General features: G+C 47.4%; 3 protein-coding genes across 3 annotated transcripts in view; all 3 read right to left on the bottom strand.

The window, feature by feature from the left end:
- The window catches only part of PtA15_13A21 (uncharacterized protein), a gene marked incomplete at both ends in the record, with an annotated part of 59,454 nt that extends 51,017 nt beyond the window's left edge, over positions 1-8,437 (bottom strand). The window contains one exon of the mRNA XM_053162396.1: positions 8,382-8,437. Within this exon, the coding sequence (XP_053026178.1) occupies positions 8,382-8,437 (56 nt within the window). The remainder of the gene's footprint in view (positions 1-8,381) is intronic.
- A 930-nt stretch (positions 8,438-9,367) lies between these two features.
- On the bottom strand, positions 9,368-10,335 carry PtA15_13A20 (uncharacterized protein; the record flags this gene model as incomplete). Its single annotated transcript, XM_053162385.1, has 5 exons — positions 9,368-9,525; positions 9,594-9,699; positions 9,769-10,132; positions 10,200-10,221; positions 10,296-10,335. The coding sequence occupies 5 exons, from the start codon at positions 10,333-10,335 to the stop codon at positions 9,368-9,370; spliced, it is 690 nt and encodes a 229-aa protein (XP_053026177.1).
- Positions 10,336-11,595: 1,260 nt separating this feature from the next.
- Positions 11,596-12,821, bottom strand: PtA15_13A19 (uncharacterized protein; the record flags this gene model as incomplete). Its single annotated transcript, XM_053162373.1, has 5 exons — positions 11,596-11,894; positions 11,961-12,066; positions 12,131-12,428; positions 12,507-12,528; positions 12,602-12,821. 5 exons carry the CDS (start codon positions 12,819-12,821, stop codon positions 11,596-11,598), a joined length of 945 nt encoding a protein of 314 aa, XP_053026176.1.
- Between the last annotated feature and the right edge of the window lie 3,324 nt (positions 12,822-16,145).

Here is a 16,145-nt window from a genome sequence, read left to right as displayed (position 1 = left end):
ATGCATTTGTCATCAGCCCCCTGGCTCTCCGAGCTCAAACCCGGAGTACATAGGTCATCAAGCCAGGGAAGCCCTCGCGCGATGACCAGCACATGCTGGTCATCTATCTGGGATTTTACGAGCTCAGTAGGCAGTACATACTGTCCACCGAGCTCTTAAAAGCCCAGCTGAATGACCAGTACATGCTGGCTGTTGAGCTGGGATTTTCCCAGCGCGATGTGGGGTGCATGCCGGTTCACCAGGCTGAGAAAGGCTCCGCTCAACAACCATTGTTTGCTGGTCATTGAGCTGAGATTTTCACAGCCTATTACCCTGTAATCAATTGGATGGTGGCTCCACTTGATGGCCAGTGCACACTGGTCATTGAGAAGAGAAAAACTTAATGTGATGGCCTTACAAACTGGTCATTGAGCAGAGGATGTCTCAAATCAATGGCTGGTAATATACATGGCCATCAAGTGAAGCTCTCCAATTGATTGCCAGTACCCAGGCTCATTTATTGGAGTATGTCTCAACTTGATGGCCTTCCAAACCACCATTGAGCGGAGGCTTTTGCCACTCAATGCATGTCCATACTGGTACTCAATTGGAGGGTGTATCCACTTGATTTCCAGTACACACTGGCCAGTGGAGGATCCCTGTGGGTGCCAGAATGAGCAATTGATTTGAGAAAACCAATATTTGAGTTTAACTCACTGGAACACACAAGATTGGATATGGAATAACTCAGTATGAGTTCAGTATAACCATACAGCTGAACCACAATAAAGTTACACATGAGGGAATGGTTCACATCTGGCAGACTTCCAGGGAGAAATTACGGTCTGGCACTCTCTGGAGAGTGCAACCAATCCCTCCCTGGTGATTAATCTTGAAGTTTGGATCTGAAGCTGGCTACCATTTAGACCACCACACCGGTGTGACAAGTCGGGCTGGGTGCCATATATGTACAGTACATCTGGGCTGTGAAGGGGCCCACCCCTATCACAGGGTATCAGATTGGAGTGCAGGGGGTTTGCACCCCATTATGATGGGGTGTCATGGCCATTTACACCATATTTTTCACTTGTTTTAGGGTACCCTGTGGCTCACCCCAACTTCCATGGGGTATGAGGTGCTGTACCCCATCTTCACAGGGGTGTGTAGGTGTACACCCCAAGTGGTTTGGGGTACACATCAGCTGTACCCCTTTTTGGTGTCCATTAAGTAAAAATTTGGGGTGCATTTAGCATGTCCCTTTATTTTTCCCCCAACTTATTATAACCAGCTGTTTCCATAAAGTCCCAACATACTTTTCCAGAATGCAAGACAATGACCCAGTCAAAGCAGCCCGGAAGTTTGATAAAACCTTTGAAGAAGAAAAAGCTGCAACAAAATGTTTAGTTGACATTAATACCATTCAGTTAAATGCTGAAGATATTTACAATCACCAAAAATTGTCATGTTGTTTTATTTGTATTTTGGAGCATGTATTTTTATGTTGTGGTATTTGTATTTTGGAGCATGGTTTCTGATTTTTTATGTTAGTATTTTGAACAGAGCAATTGTTAGATGGTGAAATAGTTATATGTGTGGAATCTGAGCAGTTATCCACATTTCCGGGCTCAAGTGCATTCCCGCGGCGCAGCCGTGGATTTCCCTAGTAAGATATAAGAGCACCTCCACTGCGCGGGACATCTGAGGGACTAAATCCCCAGCTCTCATGACTCCACCACATTTTTACCTCCCTGCCCAAAGAGCTTTTCACACAGCAAGGTCCTAAAAGTAGCACCTCAACTTTGTGAAAGGCCCTTACCTTGAAAGAATTACCCATATAGTAGAATACTAGTAACCAGCCTGACTCTACTCCTTTTCCCATATTTTTGTCTGGAAAGCACAATTCTCAATACTTCATTGGCCAAACTTTTCTCTATTCTTGTTCCATATTACTCTCCCTTCCTGACAGGCAGCCCTTCAAGCATTCATCCCTCTCACATCTTTATTCCCTTAGAGTATTGCCACACCGGCACCACTATAAATAGTGACTCCGCCACTATAAATAGTGACTCCGCCAAGCTCGGCCACTATGAAAACTATCCATCCTGGCACTATTCATAGTGGTGGAGGCACTATTCATCATGCTGTTGGGGTGCAGTGGCCAACTGTGCCGCCAAAAAAACTGCATGTCAAACGGTGCACGCTAACTTTTGACAGCTATATGCACGCCAAAAGAGTGGCGTGCAACGCCTGTACGCCAAAAAAAAAATGGCGTGGAGGGTTTGTGCACGCCAAAATTCTTCCAAAAAGGAGTATTTTTGGCGTGCAGGGCTACGCACGCCAAACAAATGGCGTGCACTGCTCCTGTACGCCATTTATTTTGGCGTACATGGCGTGCACGCCACTTTTTTGGCGTGCATCTAGTCAAAAAGTGGCGTGCATTTAGATTGACCCTTAAGGTTATAGTGTGGCCTTTTTTCCGCTGGCCGCTACATTGCCGCTACAGCGTGTATCCAAAATCCCATCAACTCCGTGTCACATAAGAGACCGGAGCTGACAGTATGGGCCATCGAGCAGAGCAAAGCCCCTGCTTGATGGCCGGTGTGTATGGGCCATCGAGCAGAGGCAAGCCCCTGCTCAATGGCCGGTGTGTATGGGCCATTGAGCAGAGGCAAGCCCCTGCTTGATGGCCGGTATGTATGGGCCGATGGCCGGTGTGTATGGGCCATTGAGCAGAGGCAAGCCTCCCTGGATCACTCAATGGTGGACATGTGTACCGGTCATCAAGCAAAGCCCCGCTGGAAGGCCAGTATGTACGGGCCATCGAGTGGTGTCAATGGCAATGGCCATAGTCAAGAGAGATCCGTCTCAAGGTGTAAATGCATATCCTTGCAACTGAAGCTGAACAAAAGTCTGAACTCCAACTTTTGAGCTCAGGAGTTCAGCAATGTTGGTGGATGAGCTGACTCAATCTTACTCACCGGTGTGCAAATGAGTAAAACAAAATGTTGCACAGAGTCATGCTGAAATTGCGGCAGTCTCAGCTTGTGTTCCTTCATGTCACCTGCCCCCAGTTGACATGAATTTTTTCCTGGTGACTCTGAATCAGATAATTTTGCATTGCTACTTTGTTGTTTTTCCAACGCAAAGTGAAGGTTCACTAAGCACTTGGGTCAAACAATTAAACTTAAGTCTCAAAAGAGCCTTCCAAAGATCAATGTGAGGAGAATTTGATGGCTAATTTGCATCACTTCTTTAGATCAGATCATAGTAATCACAGAACCTGATATGGTTCTGCTTCTTTTCTCAAATCTATCTCATTCTCAATTCAAAGTAGAGAGTGGCTTAGTTCCTGCGCTTAGGTGAATCATCTTTTCAATTTTTCTATTTCTCATAATTGAATAAAATGTAAATACAAAAGCTACATAATCTAATTAGAAGAAATATTAGTCCTTTGAAGTTTTTCAATTAGTTCATAGGAAATTTTGGTCCAAGGGCCTGCAGGTATTGACAGGGTGTTCCATTGTCCCAAATGGCTTGAAGTTTTGGCATGAACTGCAGCCTAATGGTTAACAAAGTTTTAATTGATGCCAGTAAAAACAGCACCTGACCCGTGCCAAAGTCTTGGCCCTCCCCAGGTGCCCTGCTAGGCAACTGTCATGGCTGCTCCTTTGAATTGCTGTCTTGATGGTTTTTCTTGTTACATAGCAACACATTTCATCTGTATTCCTGTAAATTAAGAGGCTGTGAAACTGCAAACCTCTGCAGCATAAAGCCCACATCACTTGGCAGGCAGTGCAGTACAGGTGTATATCCTGCAGGGGCTGTGCAACTGAGATCCCTGCATCTAAATTCCCTCACACCTGTTCCCCTGAAGCTAAAATCCCTCACTTTTCAATGTAAAAGTAGTTCTTATCCCCACCATAATTTCTCTTTTCCCCATCAACCTACAGAGTTTTGGTCACATATGGCAGTTTAGTTTGTATGAGCCTACAGAGGTTTGGTCACAGTAGTAGTTTAGTAGTAGTAGCTTAGCAGTAGTAGCTTTGAGTAGCGTAGATTTAATTCAGTCAGTAGAGTGTTAGTGCAGTATCAGAACCAACAACCAACAACAACAAATCCTCCCCCTTTGCACAGTATCTTTCCAATTCCTGTGAGATTACATGCCAAGGCAAACGGCATTGACCTCATAAATTGAAGAAGATGCTGGGAGCTCAAACAGCTGCGGAGAAAGGTGAGAAAAGCAAACCATTTCCCCGCAGTCAAAGGCACGCAGCGGGAGAAGTGCAGATACTGATTACAGTTTCGGCATCCGCGAGCAGCAAGAACCAACACGTGGAACCATGCTGCCAAACGCCGTTAGAAAAAAGAATCACAGCAAAAACCAAAGGTAAGTAGCGTGATTCAGAACTAACGGTCAAAGGAGATAGAACTAAAAAGCTATCTTTGAATCTGTTAGACATCGTTGAACAGGATCAAAAACAGACCAATAAAGCCGCAGTATCTACTCAAAGAGAAGATACTAAAATAGGTGAGTGATTGTGTCCAAAGCTTAGAAAAGAGAATACAGAAGCTGAAGTTGATCATTGACGTTCTCTGAAACAGACAACGTCGAGAGACTTTTGTGCCAATTCTCCAAAGCAAAGTGTTTCTCTCAGCAGTTCTGCAAAAGCCTAAACTGACTAATAACTCGTCAACAGCTGCAGTGAACTGGAGGAATAATTCCCAACTTAAACTCAAAGCAGACTTGGTAGAGCAACCGAGCTCCTTGTCTTAAAAGATAGAGCGGCTAGTTGCTTGCTCTTAGGTACTATACCAGCTTCTCTATTTTTAATCTATAAATTTTATATAGATTATAAATAGAGTCTAACTAAGAAATAAACTCTTAGCTCTTTAAAATCTTTCAATTCCCTGATTTGTATCTGTATTGTATTTTATTGTGACATTTTTAGCTTCCACTACCATACACAGGTTTGGAAAACTGTGTATTGCCAATACAGATACAATACATTTATTGCATCAGTTTCACCCTTGTGCATTGGTGCTGTAACAATTTTGGGTCCATTATTGTTACCAATAACAGTAACACATGCACGGTACAGTACAGCTTCCTTTGGAGTCATGTCTCTTAGATTCCATTATGATATCTAGTGCCGGTGCAGAAGGGTAGATATTGGACAAGATGTCAGAGGGGGCCAGTTACCCCTCTTTAACTTATTATCAAGCGGTTAAGGCAGGAGACTAGCGCTGGAACCCGCGGGGGTACCCGGCCAATTCGACCCATCCCGGCTCCGGCCCGGAGGGTATACCCAACCTGTGTGTCCCGCATTTAGACAGCCCGGACAGATACCCGCGGGTACAGGGTACATCCCGTGGTTACCCGTCTAGCCTGACGGGGCGCGGGTATCCCCCGTCTAGACAGGCGCATACCCGCCATCCCGTGCAATTATGCCCGCGGGCAGGCGGGTATACCCGCGAAATGGCTTGATTTAGACAGCCCGGACGGGTATACCCGCGAACAGGCCTACCAGTACCGCCAGCCTCCAGGTACCACTTATGCATTATGTAACACATCACTGTTACACCGTGTATCTGGATTCCGTATCAGCATGTATTGGGACACTGACTGATCCAACATATAGATCTGCCCTGTGAAGTTTTTGATGGGCATCACATTTGAACGGCCTGCTGTGTTGCTCATGGTGATTTTTGGCCGCTGAAAGCCTGAATGTGCTCATTGGGATCTAAAGTTGTAAAAATCCAAACAGCCAGATCGTTGATTGGCACTCCCTCTGGTGATCCAAGCCGAGCCAACAAAGCTTGCAGGGACCTTCTGCTGCTCTTCCTCCGGATGGGTCGGTGACTCAAAGCGTTAAAACAGGACCTCATCCAAGTGATGTCCGTCCATCTCCAGTTCAACTTCCATGCACAACATCATAAAAACATGGAAGATATTGAAGTTTTTCCAGATCCAACATCCAAACAGCCTCCTCCGAGTACCACCAGCACCCCAGAGTCACCATCACCCAGGTCAGCACCAAAAAGTTCATGGGTTTGGAGTCACTTCAATATCCTCAACAAATCCAAAGTTCAGTGTCAGTCTCCGGAGAAGAAGAAAGGCGGAGATCCCTGCAACCAACTGTTGGCTTGAGATCCCACAGGAAGTACAAAGTCAATGGGCGAGCACCTGAGGCGTGTGCATGGCCTTCTTCCGCCAGGTCAAGGGATGGTTAACCAGCTTCTCCTTCCCAAACTTTCAAAGCGACAGGGTGTGGAGCAACAAGTACGCTAGCTTTATTTTTATCTGGTGACTGCAGTATGTCTGATTTCTTTGTAATTCCAAAAGCCAATCCTCTCAGCTAGTTTGCTCAGGCAAGCAATTGCGTACCTGATTTCCGAGGCTGACCTGCCTTATTTGATTGTCCAAAAAAAATCATTCACTTATCTACTTGAGCTACTCAATCCAAGCGTGGCAAAAATCGAGTATGGCCAAAAGACAATGGCAAACAAAGTCAAACTCCTATATATTGCCCACCGGAATCAGATCCGGAAAGTCCTTCAGGGCATGAATCATATTTCCTTCACCGTTGATGCTTGGACTTCACCAAACCAGAAGGCCTTCATGGCAATTACTGCACACGGCATTTCTGATGATTGGAAGATGTTGGATGTTGTTGTTGGGATGCCAACTGTCTGCGGTACGCCTCTTTTGTTTGTTTGTTGTGAATTGTACGTAACAGATTTTTCATTCACTTGAAATCTGTACAGGTCGACACACTGGTGAAAACTTTGGTAACATATTTGTGGATTTGATCAATGAGATGGAAATATCCAATCAACTTGTCAGCATCACTGCCGACAACGCTTCGAGTAACTCAACCCTAGCGCAGCAAGTACAACATCACTTAGGATACACAAAGTTTGATGCCAAAAACCAACTCTTGGGCTGCATGGCCCATGTGATCAACCTCGCTGCTCAAGATGGTCTTAAGGTTTTTGGCTTCAGTGCTAAAGCAAACCCCCTGGCCGAGGAAGAGATAACTTTGAGCCAGATGGACTCAAACAATCTGATTGATATGCCAGATGGCGCTGGCGTCAACCTAAAAACAATCATTAATTGTATCCATGGCCTTGCAACCTATGTCCGTGGCTCGCCTCAACGCCGCGAAGCTTTCTTGAAGGTTAAAGATTTTGTGGAAAGTCAGAACAACAACGATGCAACCTCCAACAGCAGAGCCCAAACAAAGACATTGATCCTTGACGTCCAAACCCGCTGGAACTCCACGTATATGATGCTCAAGCGCGCTCTTGATTTGAAGACAGTCTGCTCCACTTTTTGTAGCTCTAATCTATCAAAATCTGAAGCCGTAAAATACTCGCTCTCTGATGGTGAGTGGGCAAAGGTGGAGCAGATGACGAACTTCTTGGAACCTCTTTATGATGTCACCAAGATTCTCTGCCGATCAAAATACCCAACACTCAGCATGGCACTTCCAATCTACATTTCCCTCATCAGAACAATCTCCAGCATCCGATCTCAATATGACGCTGGTCAACTCATCCCAGCAGCGGATGAAATGATAGAAAAGCTGAGAAAATATGTTACCCTTGCATTGCAGAAGACTGCACCGATCTGTGCAATGATTCTTGACCCTTGGATTAAACTAAGTTACTTCAAACGAACCCAATCATTCCTACTCGAGCACAATATCTCCACCCTACTACCATGTCAAATTTTGAAAACTTTCTTGGTCGAAGCTCGGTCTTTTGATCGGAGCCCTAGTCGAATTAGCCAAGGTACACCATCGGCGCAGAAAACTAACCCTGTAAAGACTAAGAAAATCTCTGTAATCGAGGCAGACATTTTTGATCAATCTCCTGCTGTTGTTGTCAAAGACCTAAATGGTGAGATACAGATGTATTGATCCGAGCGAAATGAGGATCTTGAGTGCAATATACTGCACTACTGGTTGCATCACACAAAAGTCTACCCTTCCCTTGCTGCTATGGACAAGTGTTATCTTGGAATTCCAGCCACCAGCGCACCATCTGAGCGCGTCTTTTCGCGTTCAAAAACAATAATAGGCACCCAACGTCACAGCCTCAGTAATTCTTCGATCAAACGCCTCCTTTGTGTTAAGGAATGGTACCAGCGCTTTGACGAGATGATGGACTCGGCAACTATTCAACTCCCCGCGAAAGAATCTGAAAGTGACTCCGATGGTGACTCCGACAACTAACTACATACAATGTATAGACGACAGTACAAAACATCTCCTGTTTTCTCCTCTTCCTAACCTTCAAAATTTGTTACAAAACATACCGTTTTGCATTCAATGAGCAATTGATGACCCCAATAGACCAGTCATCGAGGCAGTAGATAACCCTCTCGATGAGCGGCTCACACTATGCCGGTCATCGAGGGGAGCTCTTTATGACCGGTGTAAGCTATGCCGGTCATCGAGGGGAGCTCTTGATGACCTGTTTATGCCGATCATCGACAGGTTTCAGATGCCCAATTCTCTCCATCATGACCGGCGATGACAGGTCTGTCACCGTCTATGATTCTATCGCGTGGTCTGACCGTCTGCCAATATCGCGGGTACCCGCGGGTATGCTCGACGCAGCCCGGGACCGTACCCGCAATATGCGGGACGGGAGGCCGTAGACGGCGGGGTCGTCCCGTGACCCAGTCCCGCCGGGACGGGACCGGGTATACCCGCTGGGGCCGGGTACGTCCAGCGCTACAGGAGACAGCCTTTGAGGGTGGGCTTCGCCAAAATATCAACATGCCCAAAATGCCAAAATTGAGCCCGCCCTGCCAAACTTCAAGTTTCGATTTAGACAAAGTCATCATTCATTATGCCTTTCCCCTCTAGTCACCCTCTCCATGCTTTAGGTTAGGCTCAGGGTTAGGTCCTGGGTTAGACTTAGGGGACTAGGGGGGATATGAAAAAAGCCTACGTTGTTGTATCAAGTCAATCAAAAGTCATTCGGATTTTGCGAAGTCGATTGACTCGGTGCACGTGAGTGGCATGCCAGCGAACGCGAGTGTTGAGGACAACACGTGGGAACAGTTGGCACTAAACCCATGTCCGTCCACCTCTCTTTGTGGCTTCGTGCTCACCTAGGCCCTATGGGGCGCTGTACAGCCTTGGGACGTTCCACTGGGGAATGAGATGAAATACAATTTATTTTGTAACGGAAAGCATGTGGGAGCAACGAGACGGCCGTCGCTTCGAGGCATGACAGTTCAATCTTGTGACAAAATAAGAAAAGACGATAACAAAGTCGTAATATAACTGTCTGTGTGATCGGCATTAGGGCATTGGGAGTGGTGACTGAACTCCATGTGCGCACACGGGTCGCTGGGCAGCTACACAGGAGTTGCCTATTGTAACATGGGGCCCATGGCGGAGCCGAGTCCGGGAACCATCGGGCCAACGGTTTGGATGAATGGGTTCAAGAAAGAGGAGTAGGTTTGGGAGTATTGGGAGGACGCGATTTGGCTGGAGAACGACGAAAAGCTGTTTCCAAGTTGGCCGAGTGCTGGTTGATGAGGGACAAGTCAGCGTCTGCCGAGTTAGAGTTATCGCAGGGAGAAGCTAGAGACGCACGAGACAAGATGGTGCCCATGTTACCCATGCCGAACATGGTGCTCATGCTGGTTATGGCCTGGGTGAGCTGCGAGAACACGCTGCCGAACGCCGACGAGATACCGCCCTAGAGATTGCCCAGGGGATGGGCTTAGAAACGCTGTCTAGCTGGATTCAAGAAGGAGGATTGACGTACTTGTCCAATGCAAGCACATTGTCCCATGCTTCCAAATGTGCCTTGCAATTGCATCGCGATTTGGCTCATCATCTGCTGGGCCTGCATCATGGAGAACGAGCCCCCGCCGATCATACCATTCAATTGACCAATCGAGCCGAGCAGCGGGTTGAAGAACTGCGTTTGGATGTCGGTAGACGAGTAGGCATATGAGCTCTCCGAGCTGCTCTGGGAACCGCCCCACGGAGTCATCGTGGAGGAGCTCTGGGCCTGGTGGCCTTGGCCTGATTGCTGGCTCATCGAAGTAGCACCACCTCCCATGCCTCCTAGGCCACCCATGGGCATGCCCCCCATACCGGCAAGCCCAACCTGTCTACGTTGAACCCTGTGAATGGTTGTCGGCGTGGTCAGCTCACGGCCCGGGAAGTACTGGGCAAAGATCAGGTGCTCACTCGGTGGGGCTTGCAACAGCCACTGTAACAGGGAAGTCAACCAAAGTCAGCGGAGATCGCTTGGCAAGACAGGGACAGCGTTTTCGTGTGACTTACTGGTAGCCAAAAGGCAAACGGTGTAGATTACGGACTGCATTATCGCTGTTAGATGGTTCTCGGTGAGTGAGTGAAGTGACTTCGGAAAGAATGTGGTGATCTGGGAGGAACTGTTGGGTGAAGCTGAAACTGGTGGTGTGAGCGGATGTGGACCCCAAGTATAGCCACCAGGGCCCTCATTTTATAGGCCATTCTGCCGCCACCTCTTGACCGCCATGAAAGATCACGTCGTTTGAAATTGGAGTCGGGCCATGGGAGAGCTGCACTCAGCTGAGGCTCGAATGGGCTGACAGTTGCAGGAGTCTGCCCCCTGACGCAAGGCTCGGTGGGAGGACCGACAGAATGGGGGATTGGAAATTTCCTGTCGACTCGAACACCCGTCGTGCGCGGGAACCGAGACCCCCTTGCCGGCGGTGCGGGAGTTTTCTCACCCTGTCGGCCTCGGCCGCATCAGTGCCGAGCGAATGATTCTGTCCATCACAAGTCTGAAGTCCCCCCAACTTCCAAGCGTCAACAAAATCAACTGGTTTTTGGTGACCTATCTCTCGTGAGGTTAATCAGTCAAAACAGTCTCACATCTCGCAGAGAAGGCGGCTCATTACTGCTGGACACCCGTCAGGAAACCGCCCTGAGGGTCTGCCGGCCGGAGTATGTACATACATATGTATGTGGGCACCATCGGCCCTCGGACGCCATGCAAGGAACCCTTCAGCAACGAAAGGGTTCATGTGCTAGAAATACTTGATTTAAATATGTATTCCTAACGCGGCCGGAGCCTACTGAGCATCCATAGGAAATCGAGAAACGGATGCAAGGTCAATATGTAGCTGAGTAGAGATGCATACATACATACTCACTTGCCAGCTGCCCTCAGCCAGCGGGGTGATTGCTGCAGGGTGAACTCACAAACAAATTCAACATTGTGGGGCATTCGAGGCAATGGCAAGCGCTCACCCGCGTCCGGTTGATGATCGGGCAGATATGACGGCCAGGTATGGTTTCCACTTGAGAAAATACCCAGAAACGTGTCGCCCAAACCTTGCACTCTATCTTGGCATGGTTGAGACTCAAGACACATCAGTGAGCTCGTGACAACTTGGAGCCACAGTTTCAGACCGGTCCATAATCTTAATCATGAATCATTCAGAGAGTGATCAAAGGAATTCACAATGGATCACAGGCAGTACACGCGAAAAGTGAAGGCTATTTTTCCGCTCAAGGGAAGTGACCATGTGATTGTGAGAGGTTCACAACGGAACTAAATAACAAAAATAGTAATTTGGCAGTGCTTCTACTGCACTCATGGCATTCCTGGCATTCCCGACATGGCAGCTCCCGACATTGGTGGCATTCCCGGCATTCCCGGCGCTCCCGACGTGGGTGGCATTCCCGACATCCCTGCCGCTCCGGACATTGCTGGCATTCCCGATATTCCTCCCGCTCCCGCCATTCCTGGGAGGATGTTGCTGAAGGCTGGGTTGACGGTGCCGAGAAGGTTGATCATAGGGGCAAAGCCTTGTTGGGAGATCGAGCTGAACGCAGATAGGGACGAGTACTGTTGGGTGAATTGCTGGATCATCGGCGCGAGTGATCCGAAGCCTGAAACATCAAGAAACCTCAGCACCTTGATGCAACCTGATCAGCGACAAAACGGGGGCCACGCACTAGACAAAATGTTGCTCATGGCACTTTGGCCGAAAGTGGATTGCATGCTGTTCATGACGCTGTAGAGTTGTCCGAACATCTGACCCAGCATCGGCGTAACTTGAGGCTGAGAGGAATCAGACAATCAGCACTTCCCTTCGGGTTGTGGTGCGAAATCAAAAGATACACACCGATGCGAAGCAGCTACAGCTGTTTACTGAGGTCAGCATGGCCTGCATTTGAGTGGCGATTTGGCTCATGAGTTGGCTAGCCATCGAGATGCTGAAGCTTCCGCCGCCCATCATGCCTTGCAGCTGGTTGATCGTGCTCATGATGGGCGAGATCGATTGCACGACATTGCTGGACGAGTAGGTGGATTCGCTGGACGAAGCCGATTGGCTCATGCCACCTGGTCCATATGACGCGTTGCTTTGCGAGTTGGCGTTGTGGCCGGAAGCCTGATTGGCTTGGATCATCCGAGCTTCGTGTCTGAAGGAAAGAAGTCATATTGGTGAGCTCAGCGATGAAGCAGATTCGATCATGCAAGGAGAACTGATAGGGACTTACTGGATCGGGGTGGCCAGGGCGGCTGGGATGAAGGGAGGCTGTTCAGTTAAGCTGTTAAAGGTTATGTGTGTGCTACAACTAGCAGTGCAACGTACCGGCAGCCAAGAAGCACGCGACGTAGACGGCAGATCTCATGGTTGGCTGTTGGCTTGTGGGTTCGTGGTGGGTGGAGTGACTGACTGGATGAACGATTGTGTGCAGTTGAGGGTCGGAGCGGGATGTCGATGCTGGTGGCCTCCCCATCGTTCGGACATGCCTCGTTTTATAGACGGAGCTCATCTCATTCGTCTGCTGCTTGCATTCAGAGGCCTTCATCCGGTCTGGCCGTCTTGCCGGCAGCCCTCCAGGCTCCGAGCTACAGACAATGACGGCATGAGACTTTCCAGGAGATGTGCAGTCATCACTGGCACTCAGTGATGTCACTCGACAGCATTAACGACTCGGTTCAACTTCAATCGTGCATCTAAAAATGTACTGGAAATGCGACTTTCCCGCCCAGTGTCATGGCCCTTAACTCCATGAATGAAGGTCATAAACTCTGCTGGATGGATTGCGTCTGGAAGCCGGTAGGAAAGGGAATCCGGTAGAAAAGGGCTCGTCATGAGAATAGAAGAGGCACATTGTCAACTCCGTGGTCTTCTAGCGCAAACCTAGCTCTGCCGCCAGCAAGCAAAATATTGAAAAGTTGGACTGATGTGATGTGACAATGCAAGCAACTTGTCAATGCAAACCGTCCTTTTCTCAAATTTGGGAAGGATGTGCAAATGTGCGTTATAGACTCGTGCGCAGGCCACGATTTCTCATGCGGCTTGGCAATGCCAACATGCAATATAACTTGACGTGACCTCTTGTTTCAAGTGCAATCTCGCTGACTTCACAGTTCACCGCAAGAGGACAAATGACTGCCGCTAGACTTTCTGTCCGGAGAATGCTTCCAACTCTTGTGAGATATGCCTTCGAGGATGCTTCCAGCAGCTTCCAGAGGTTTGTGGTGAGGTCAGGCCCCAATTTGGTACACACCTCAATCTAAGGCGACGGTGTTTTGTTTCGGCATGGGTTTATTCGAGGGGTGAGGGCGGTCGTATTCTCGGAGGCATTCTACATGAGGATAACAGTTCAAGCGTCTCTTGGAGTGACCTTCGAAGATGTACGCAACCAAAGGAGGCCCGTCAGGGCCCGTCGAAGGTGGCGGCATTATGTACTGGCCCGCCAATTTTGCCAGAAAAATTTGATTTCCGCCCCTGGCCTGCCAAGTTGGCCAGTTTTCTGCCCAAGTTGCCCAAGTCGTGGCACTGAACTGCCATCCATGCCAAGGAACATCGGAAACAGACCCCTCCCCGGGTAGATCACCGCAGCGGTGCCCGAGCTGTGAGCCCAAACCGGTACATCTGTCTCAACAGGCAACCGGAGGGACATATACCCATCTCAATGACCGATACGACATCGGTCAGTGAGGTGTATACCTCAATGACCGATACGACATTGGTCAGTGAGGTGTATACCTCAATGACCGATACGACATTGGTCAGTGAGGTGTATACACCACGGCTGCAAGAAAAGTTTCTTGTGACCGATGTGAAAAGTTTTAGGTTTTCAAGTGGTGTGCAAAAAGTTTTGTGGTTTGAGTTTGGTTCTGGGAAACGTTTTTGGGTGTGAAAAGTTTTGAAAAAGGTTTTCACAGTTCCAATGCGGTTATGGAAAAGTTTTGCAGTTTTCAAAGAGTTATCGGAAAAGTTTCCGGTTTGGAGATGGTTTTGGGAAAGTTTCTGCTCTCCCCCAACCATTTTGAAATGTTTCAGGAAACTTATTAGTTTCCAGAAACTTCTGGCCCGAACTTTTCACCCAAACCTTTCAATCTGGTTCAAGATAAAGTTTATTGGAAAGTTATCCAGCCTGACAAAACGTTTCTGGATGGAAAAAGTTATTTGGCCATAACTTTCCTTGAAAATAAAAAGTTTTCAAAACCACTTAAAGTGGTTATCTGCAAAGTTTCACCTTTCTTGGAAGGTTTCCAAGAAAGTTTCCAGATATCTTTGCATATCCAGCTGTCCCACAAGGCCAACCCGACCGGGCTGTTGGGATCCAAGTGCCCACATTCTTCGACTTGAACCTTCAGCCCACTCTCAAGTTCTGCCCGCCCTCCCAACAAAACAACCATGGCCAATCCCCCATCCAAATCCAACTACAATACCCATGAACCCCAACCCAACACCATCAACAGCGATGATTCCTCCTTGTTTGACGTGGCAACCGGGCCCCCTGCTACCGACATTTGCAAGGTTCATTACGAGGTTTCAGAGACCCCCACCGACGCTGCTATCTACATCAGCTACAAGTTTTATGCCAACATTTGATACAATGCTGACGACGCTGCGGGGTACAAAAGCATCCAGACCAACCACTACCAAGATGGATGAATTTGCGATGTCGTATATTGATCAATATAGCGTATATTGATCAATTTATATTGATCATTTTATTTTTTATTATTCCTGTTGATACCTTTGTCTGTGTTCCATGTCTCCTTAATACTCTTCTATAATCTCTCTCCTTTGCCCTGTGTTAGCTTCAAGCCACAGGAATCTTTTTTTTTTTTTTTTGCCTGATAAAATTCATGAATTTCTACATACACCATTCAATTCTTCCTGAAAATGCAAGTTTTAGGATTAATCCTGGGTAGCTGAGGGGTCTCAAATTCTTTTTTCTTTTTTTTTACATCACACTACAAACATTTATTATTTTTCCCAAAAAAAAATAAAAGTCAACATGAAAAAAATCAAACCAAAATTTCACTCAGGGGAACAAACTGAGCATGCTGAGCCAAAAAAATAAAATGTCACAAACTGAGCAAAAATCATTGGACAATGTTTTGGGATGGTTTTTTTTCACGGGCCTGGCGGGCCTGGAGCGGGCTTGAGCAGGCCTGAGACGGGCCTACCCCAAAAGCACATTGGGTCAGTATTAAAGGTGTTTTGCCTTGCCCTGGGAGCTGCTGGGTCTTTTGATGGGCCCAAAATCTCAACATAGGCTTTTGGTGGTCTAGAAATATCAACCTGGGCCACTGAATAGCCCATGGGCCTTTGAATTCCCAAAAAGCCCACCATGATCCCCCACATAGCTATTGGGCTCTTGGTTGCCCATGAAGATCCCTATGGGCCAAAAAACCAAGAAGCTACCAAAGTAGTGATATTTGGAAACTGATCAGACTGTAGGTGCTACATTTGGGGGTTTTTTGGTCAGCAAAGGTACATTATGAAACTTTGTGTGCTTGTCAAAATTTTGGTATCAAAATTTTGGAAGAATTACCAGGCTGAGATGAGATATAGTCGCAGAAACACCAAGAAACAACCAAAGTAGTGCTATTTGGCAACTGATCAGATTATAGCTGCTGCATAAGGGATGTGACACCAAATTTAATACTTTTGGGTTTTATATGCAGAAAAATTTCCCAATGAAATTTTTGAGGAAATATTCCTCATCAATCTGTGGTTGATAACAAAAGTAGATAAAAAAAAGAACCTGACAAAAATATGCTAAACCATGGTAAACTAATTTCAAAAAGGCCTTCTATGCATGTAGTACTCCCAGTATGATATGCAATATCTTCAGGAAGTTCAACCAACCAAGTGAAGAATGAGT

Source organism: Puccinia triticina, chromosome 13A (genome assembly GCF_026914185.1).
Source record: "Puccinia triticina chromosome 13A, complete sequence".
NCBI lineage: Eukaryota > Fungi > Basidiomycota > Pucciniomycetes > Pucciniales > Pucciniaceae > Puccinia > Puccinia triticina.
This window is presented reverse-complemented; position numbering and strand designations above follow the sequence as displayed.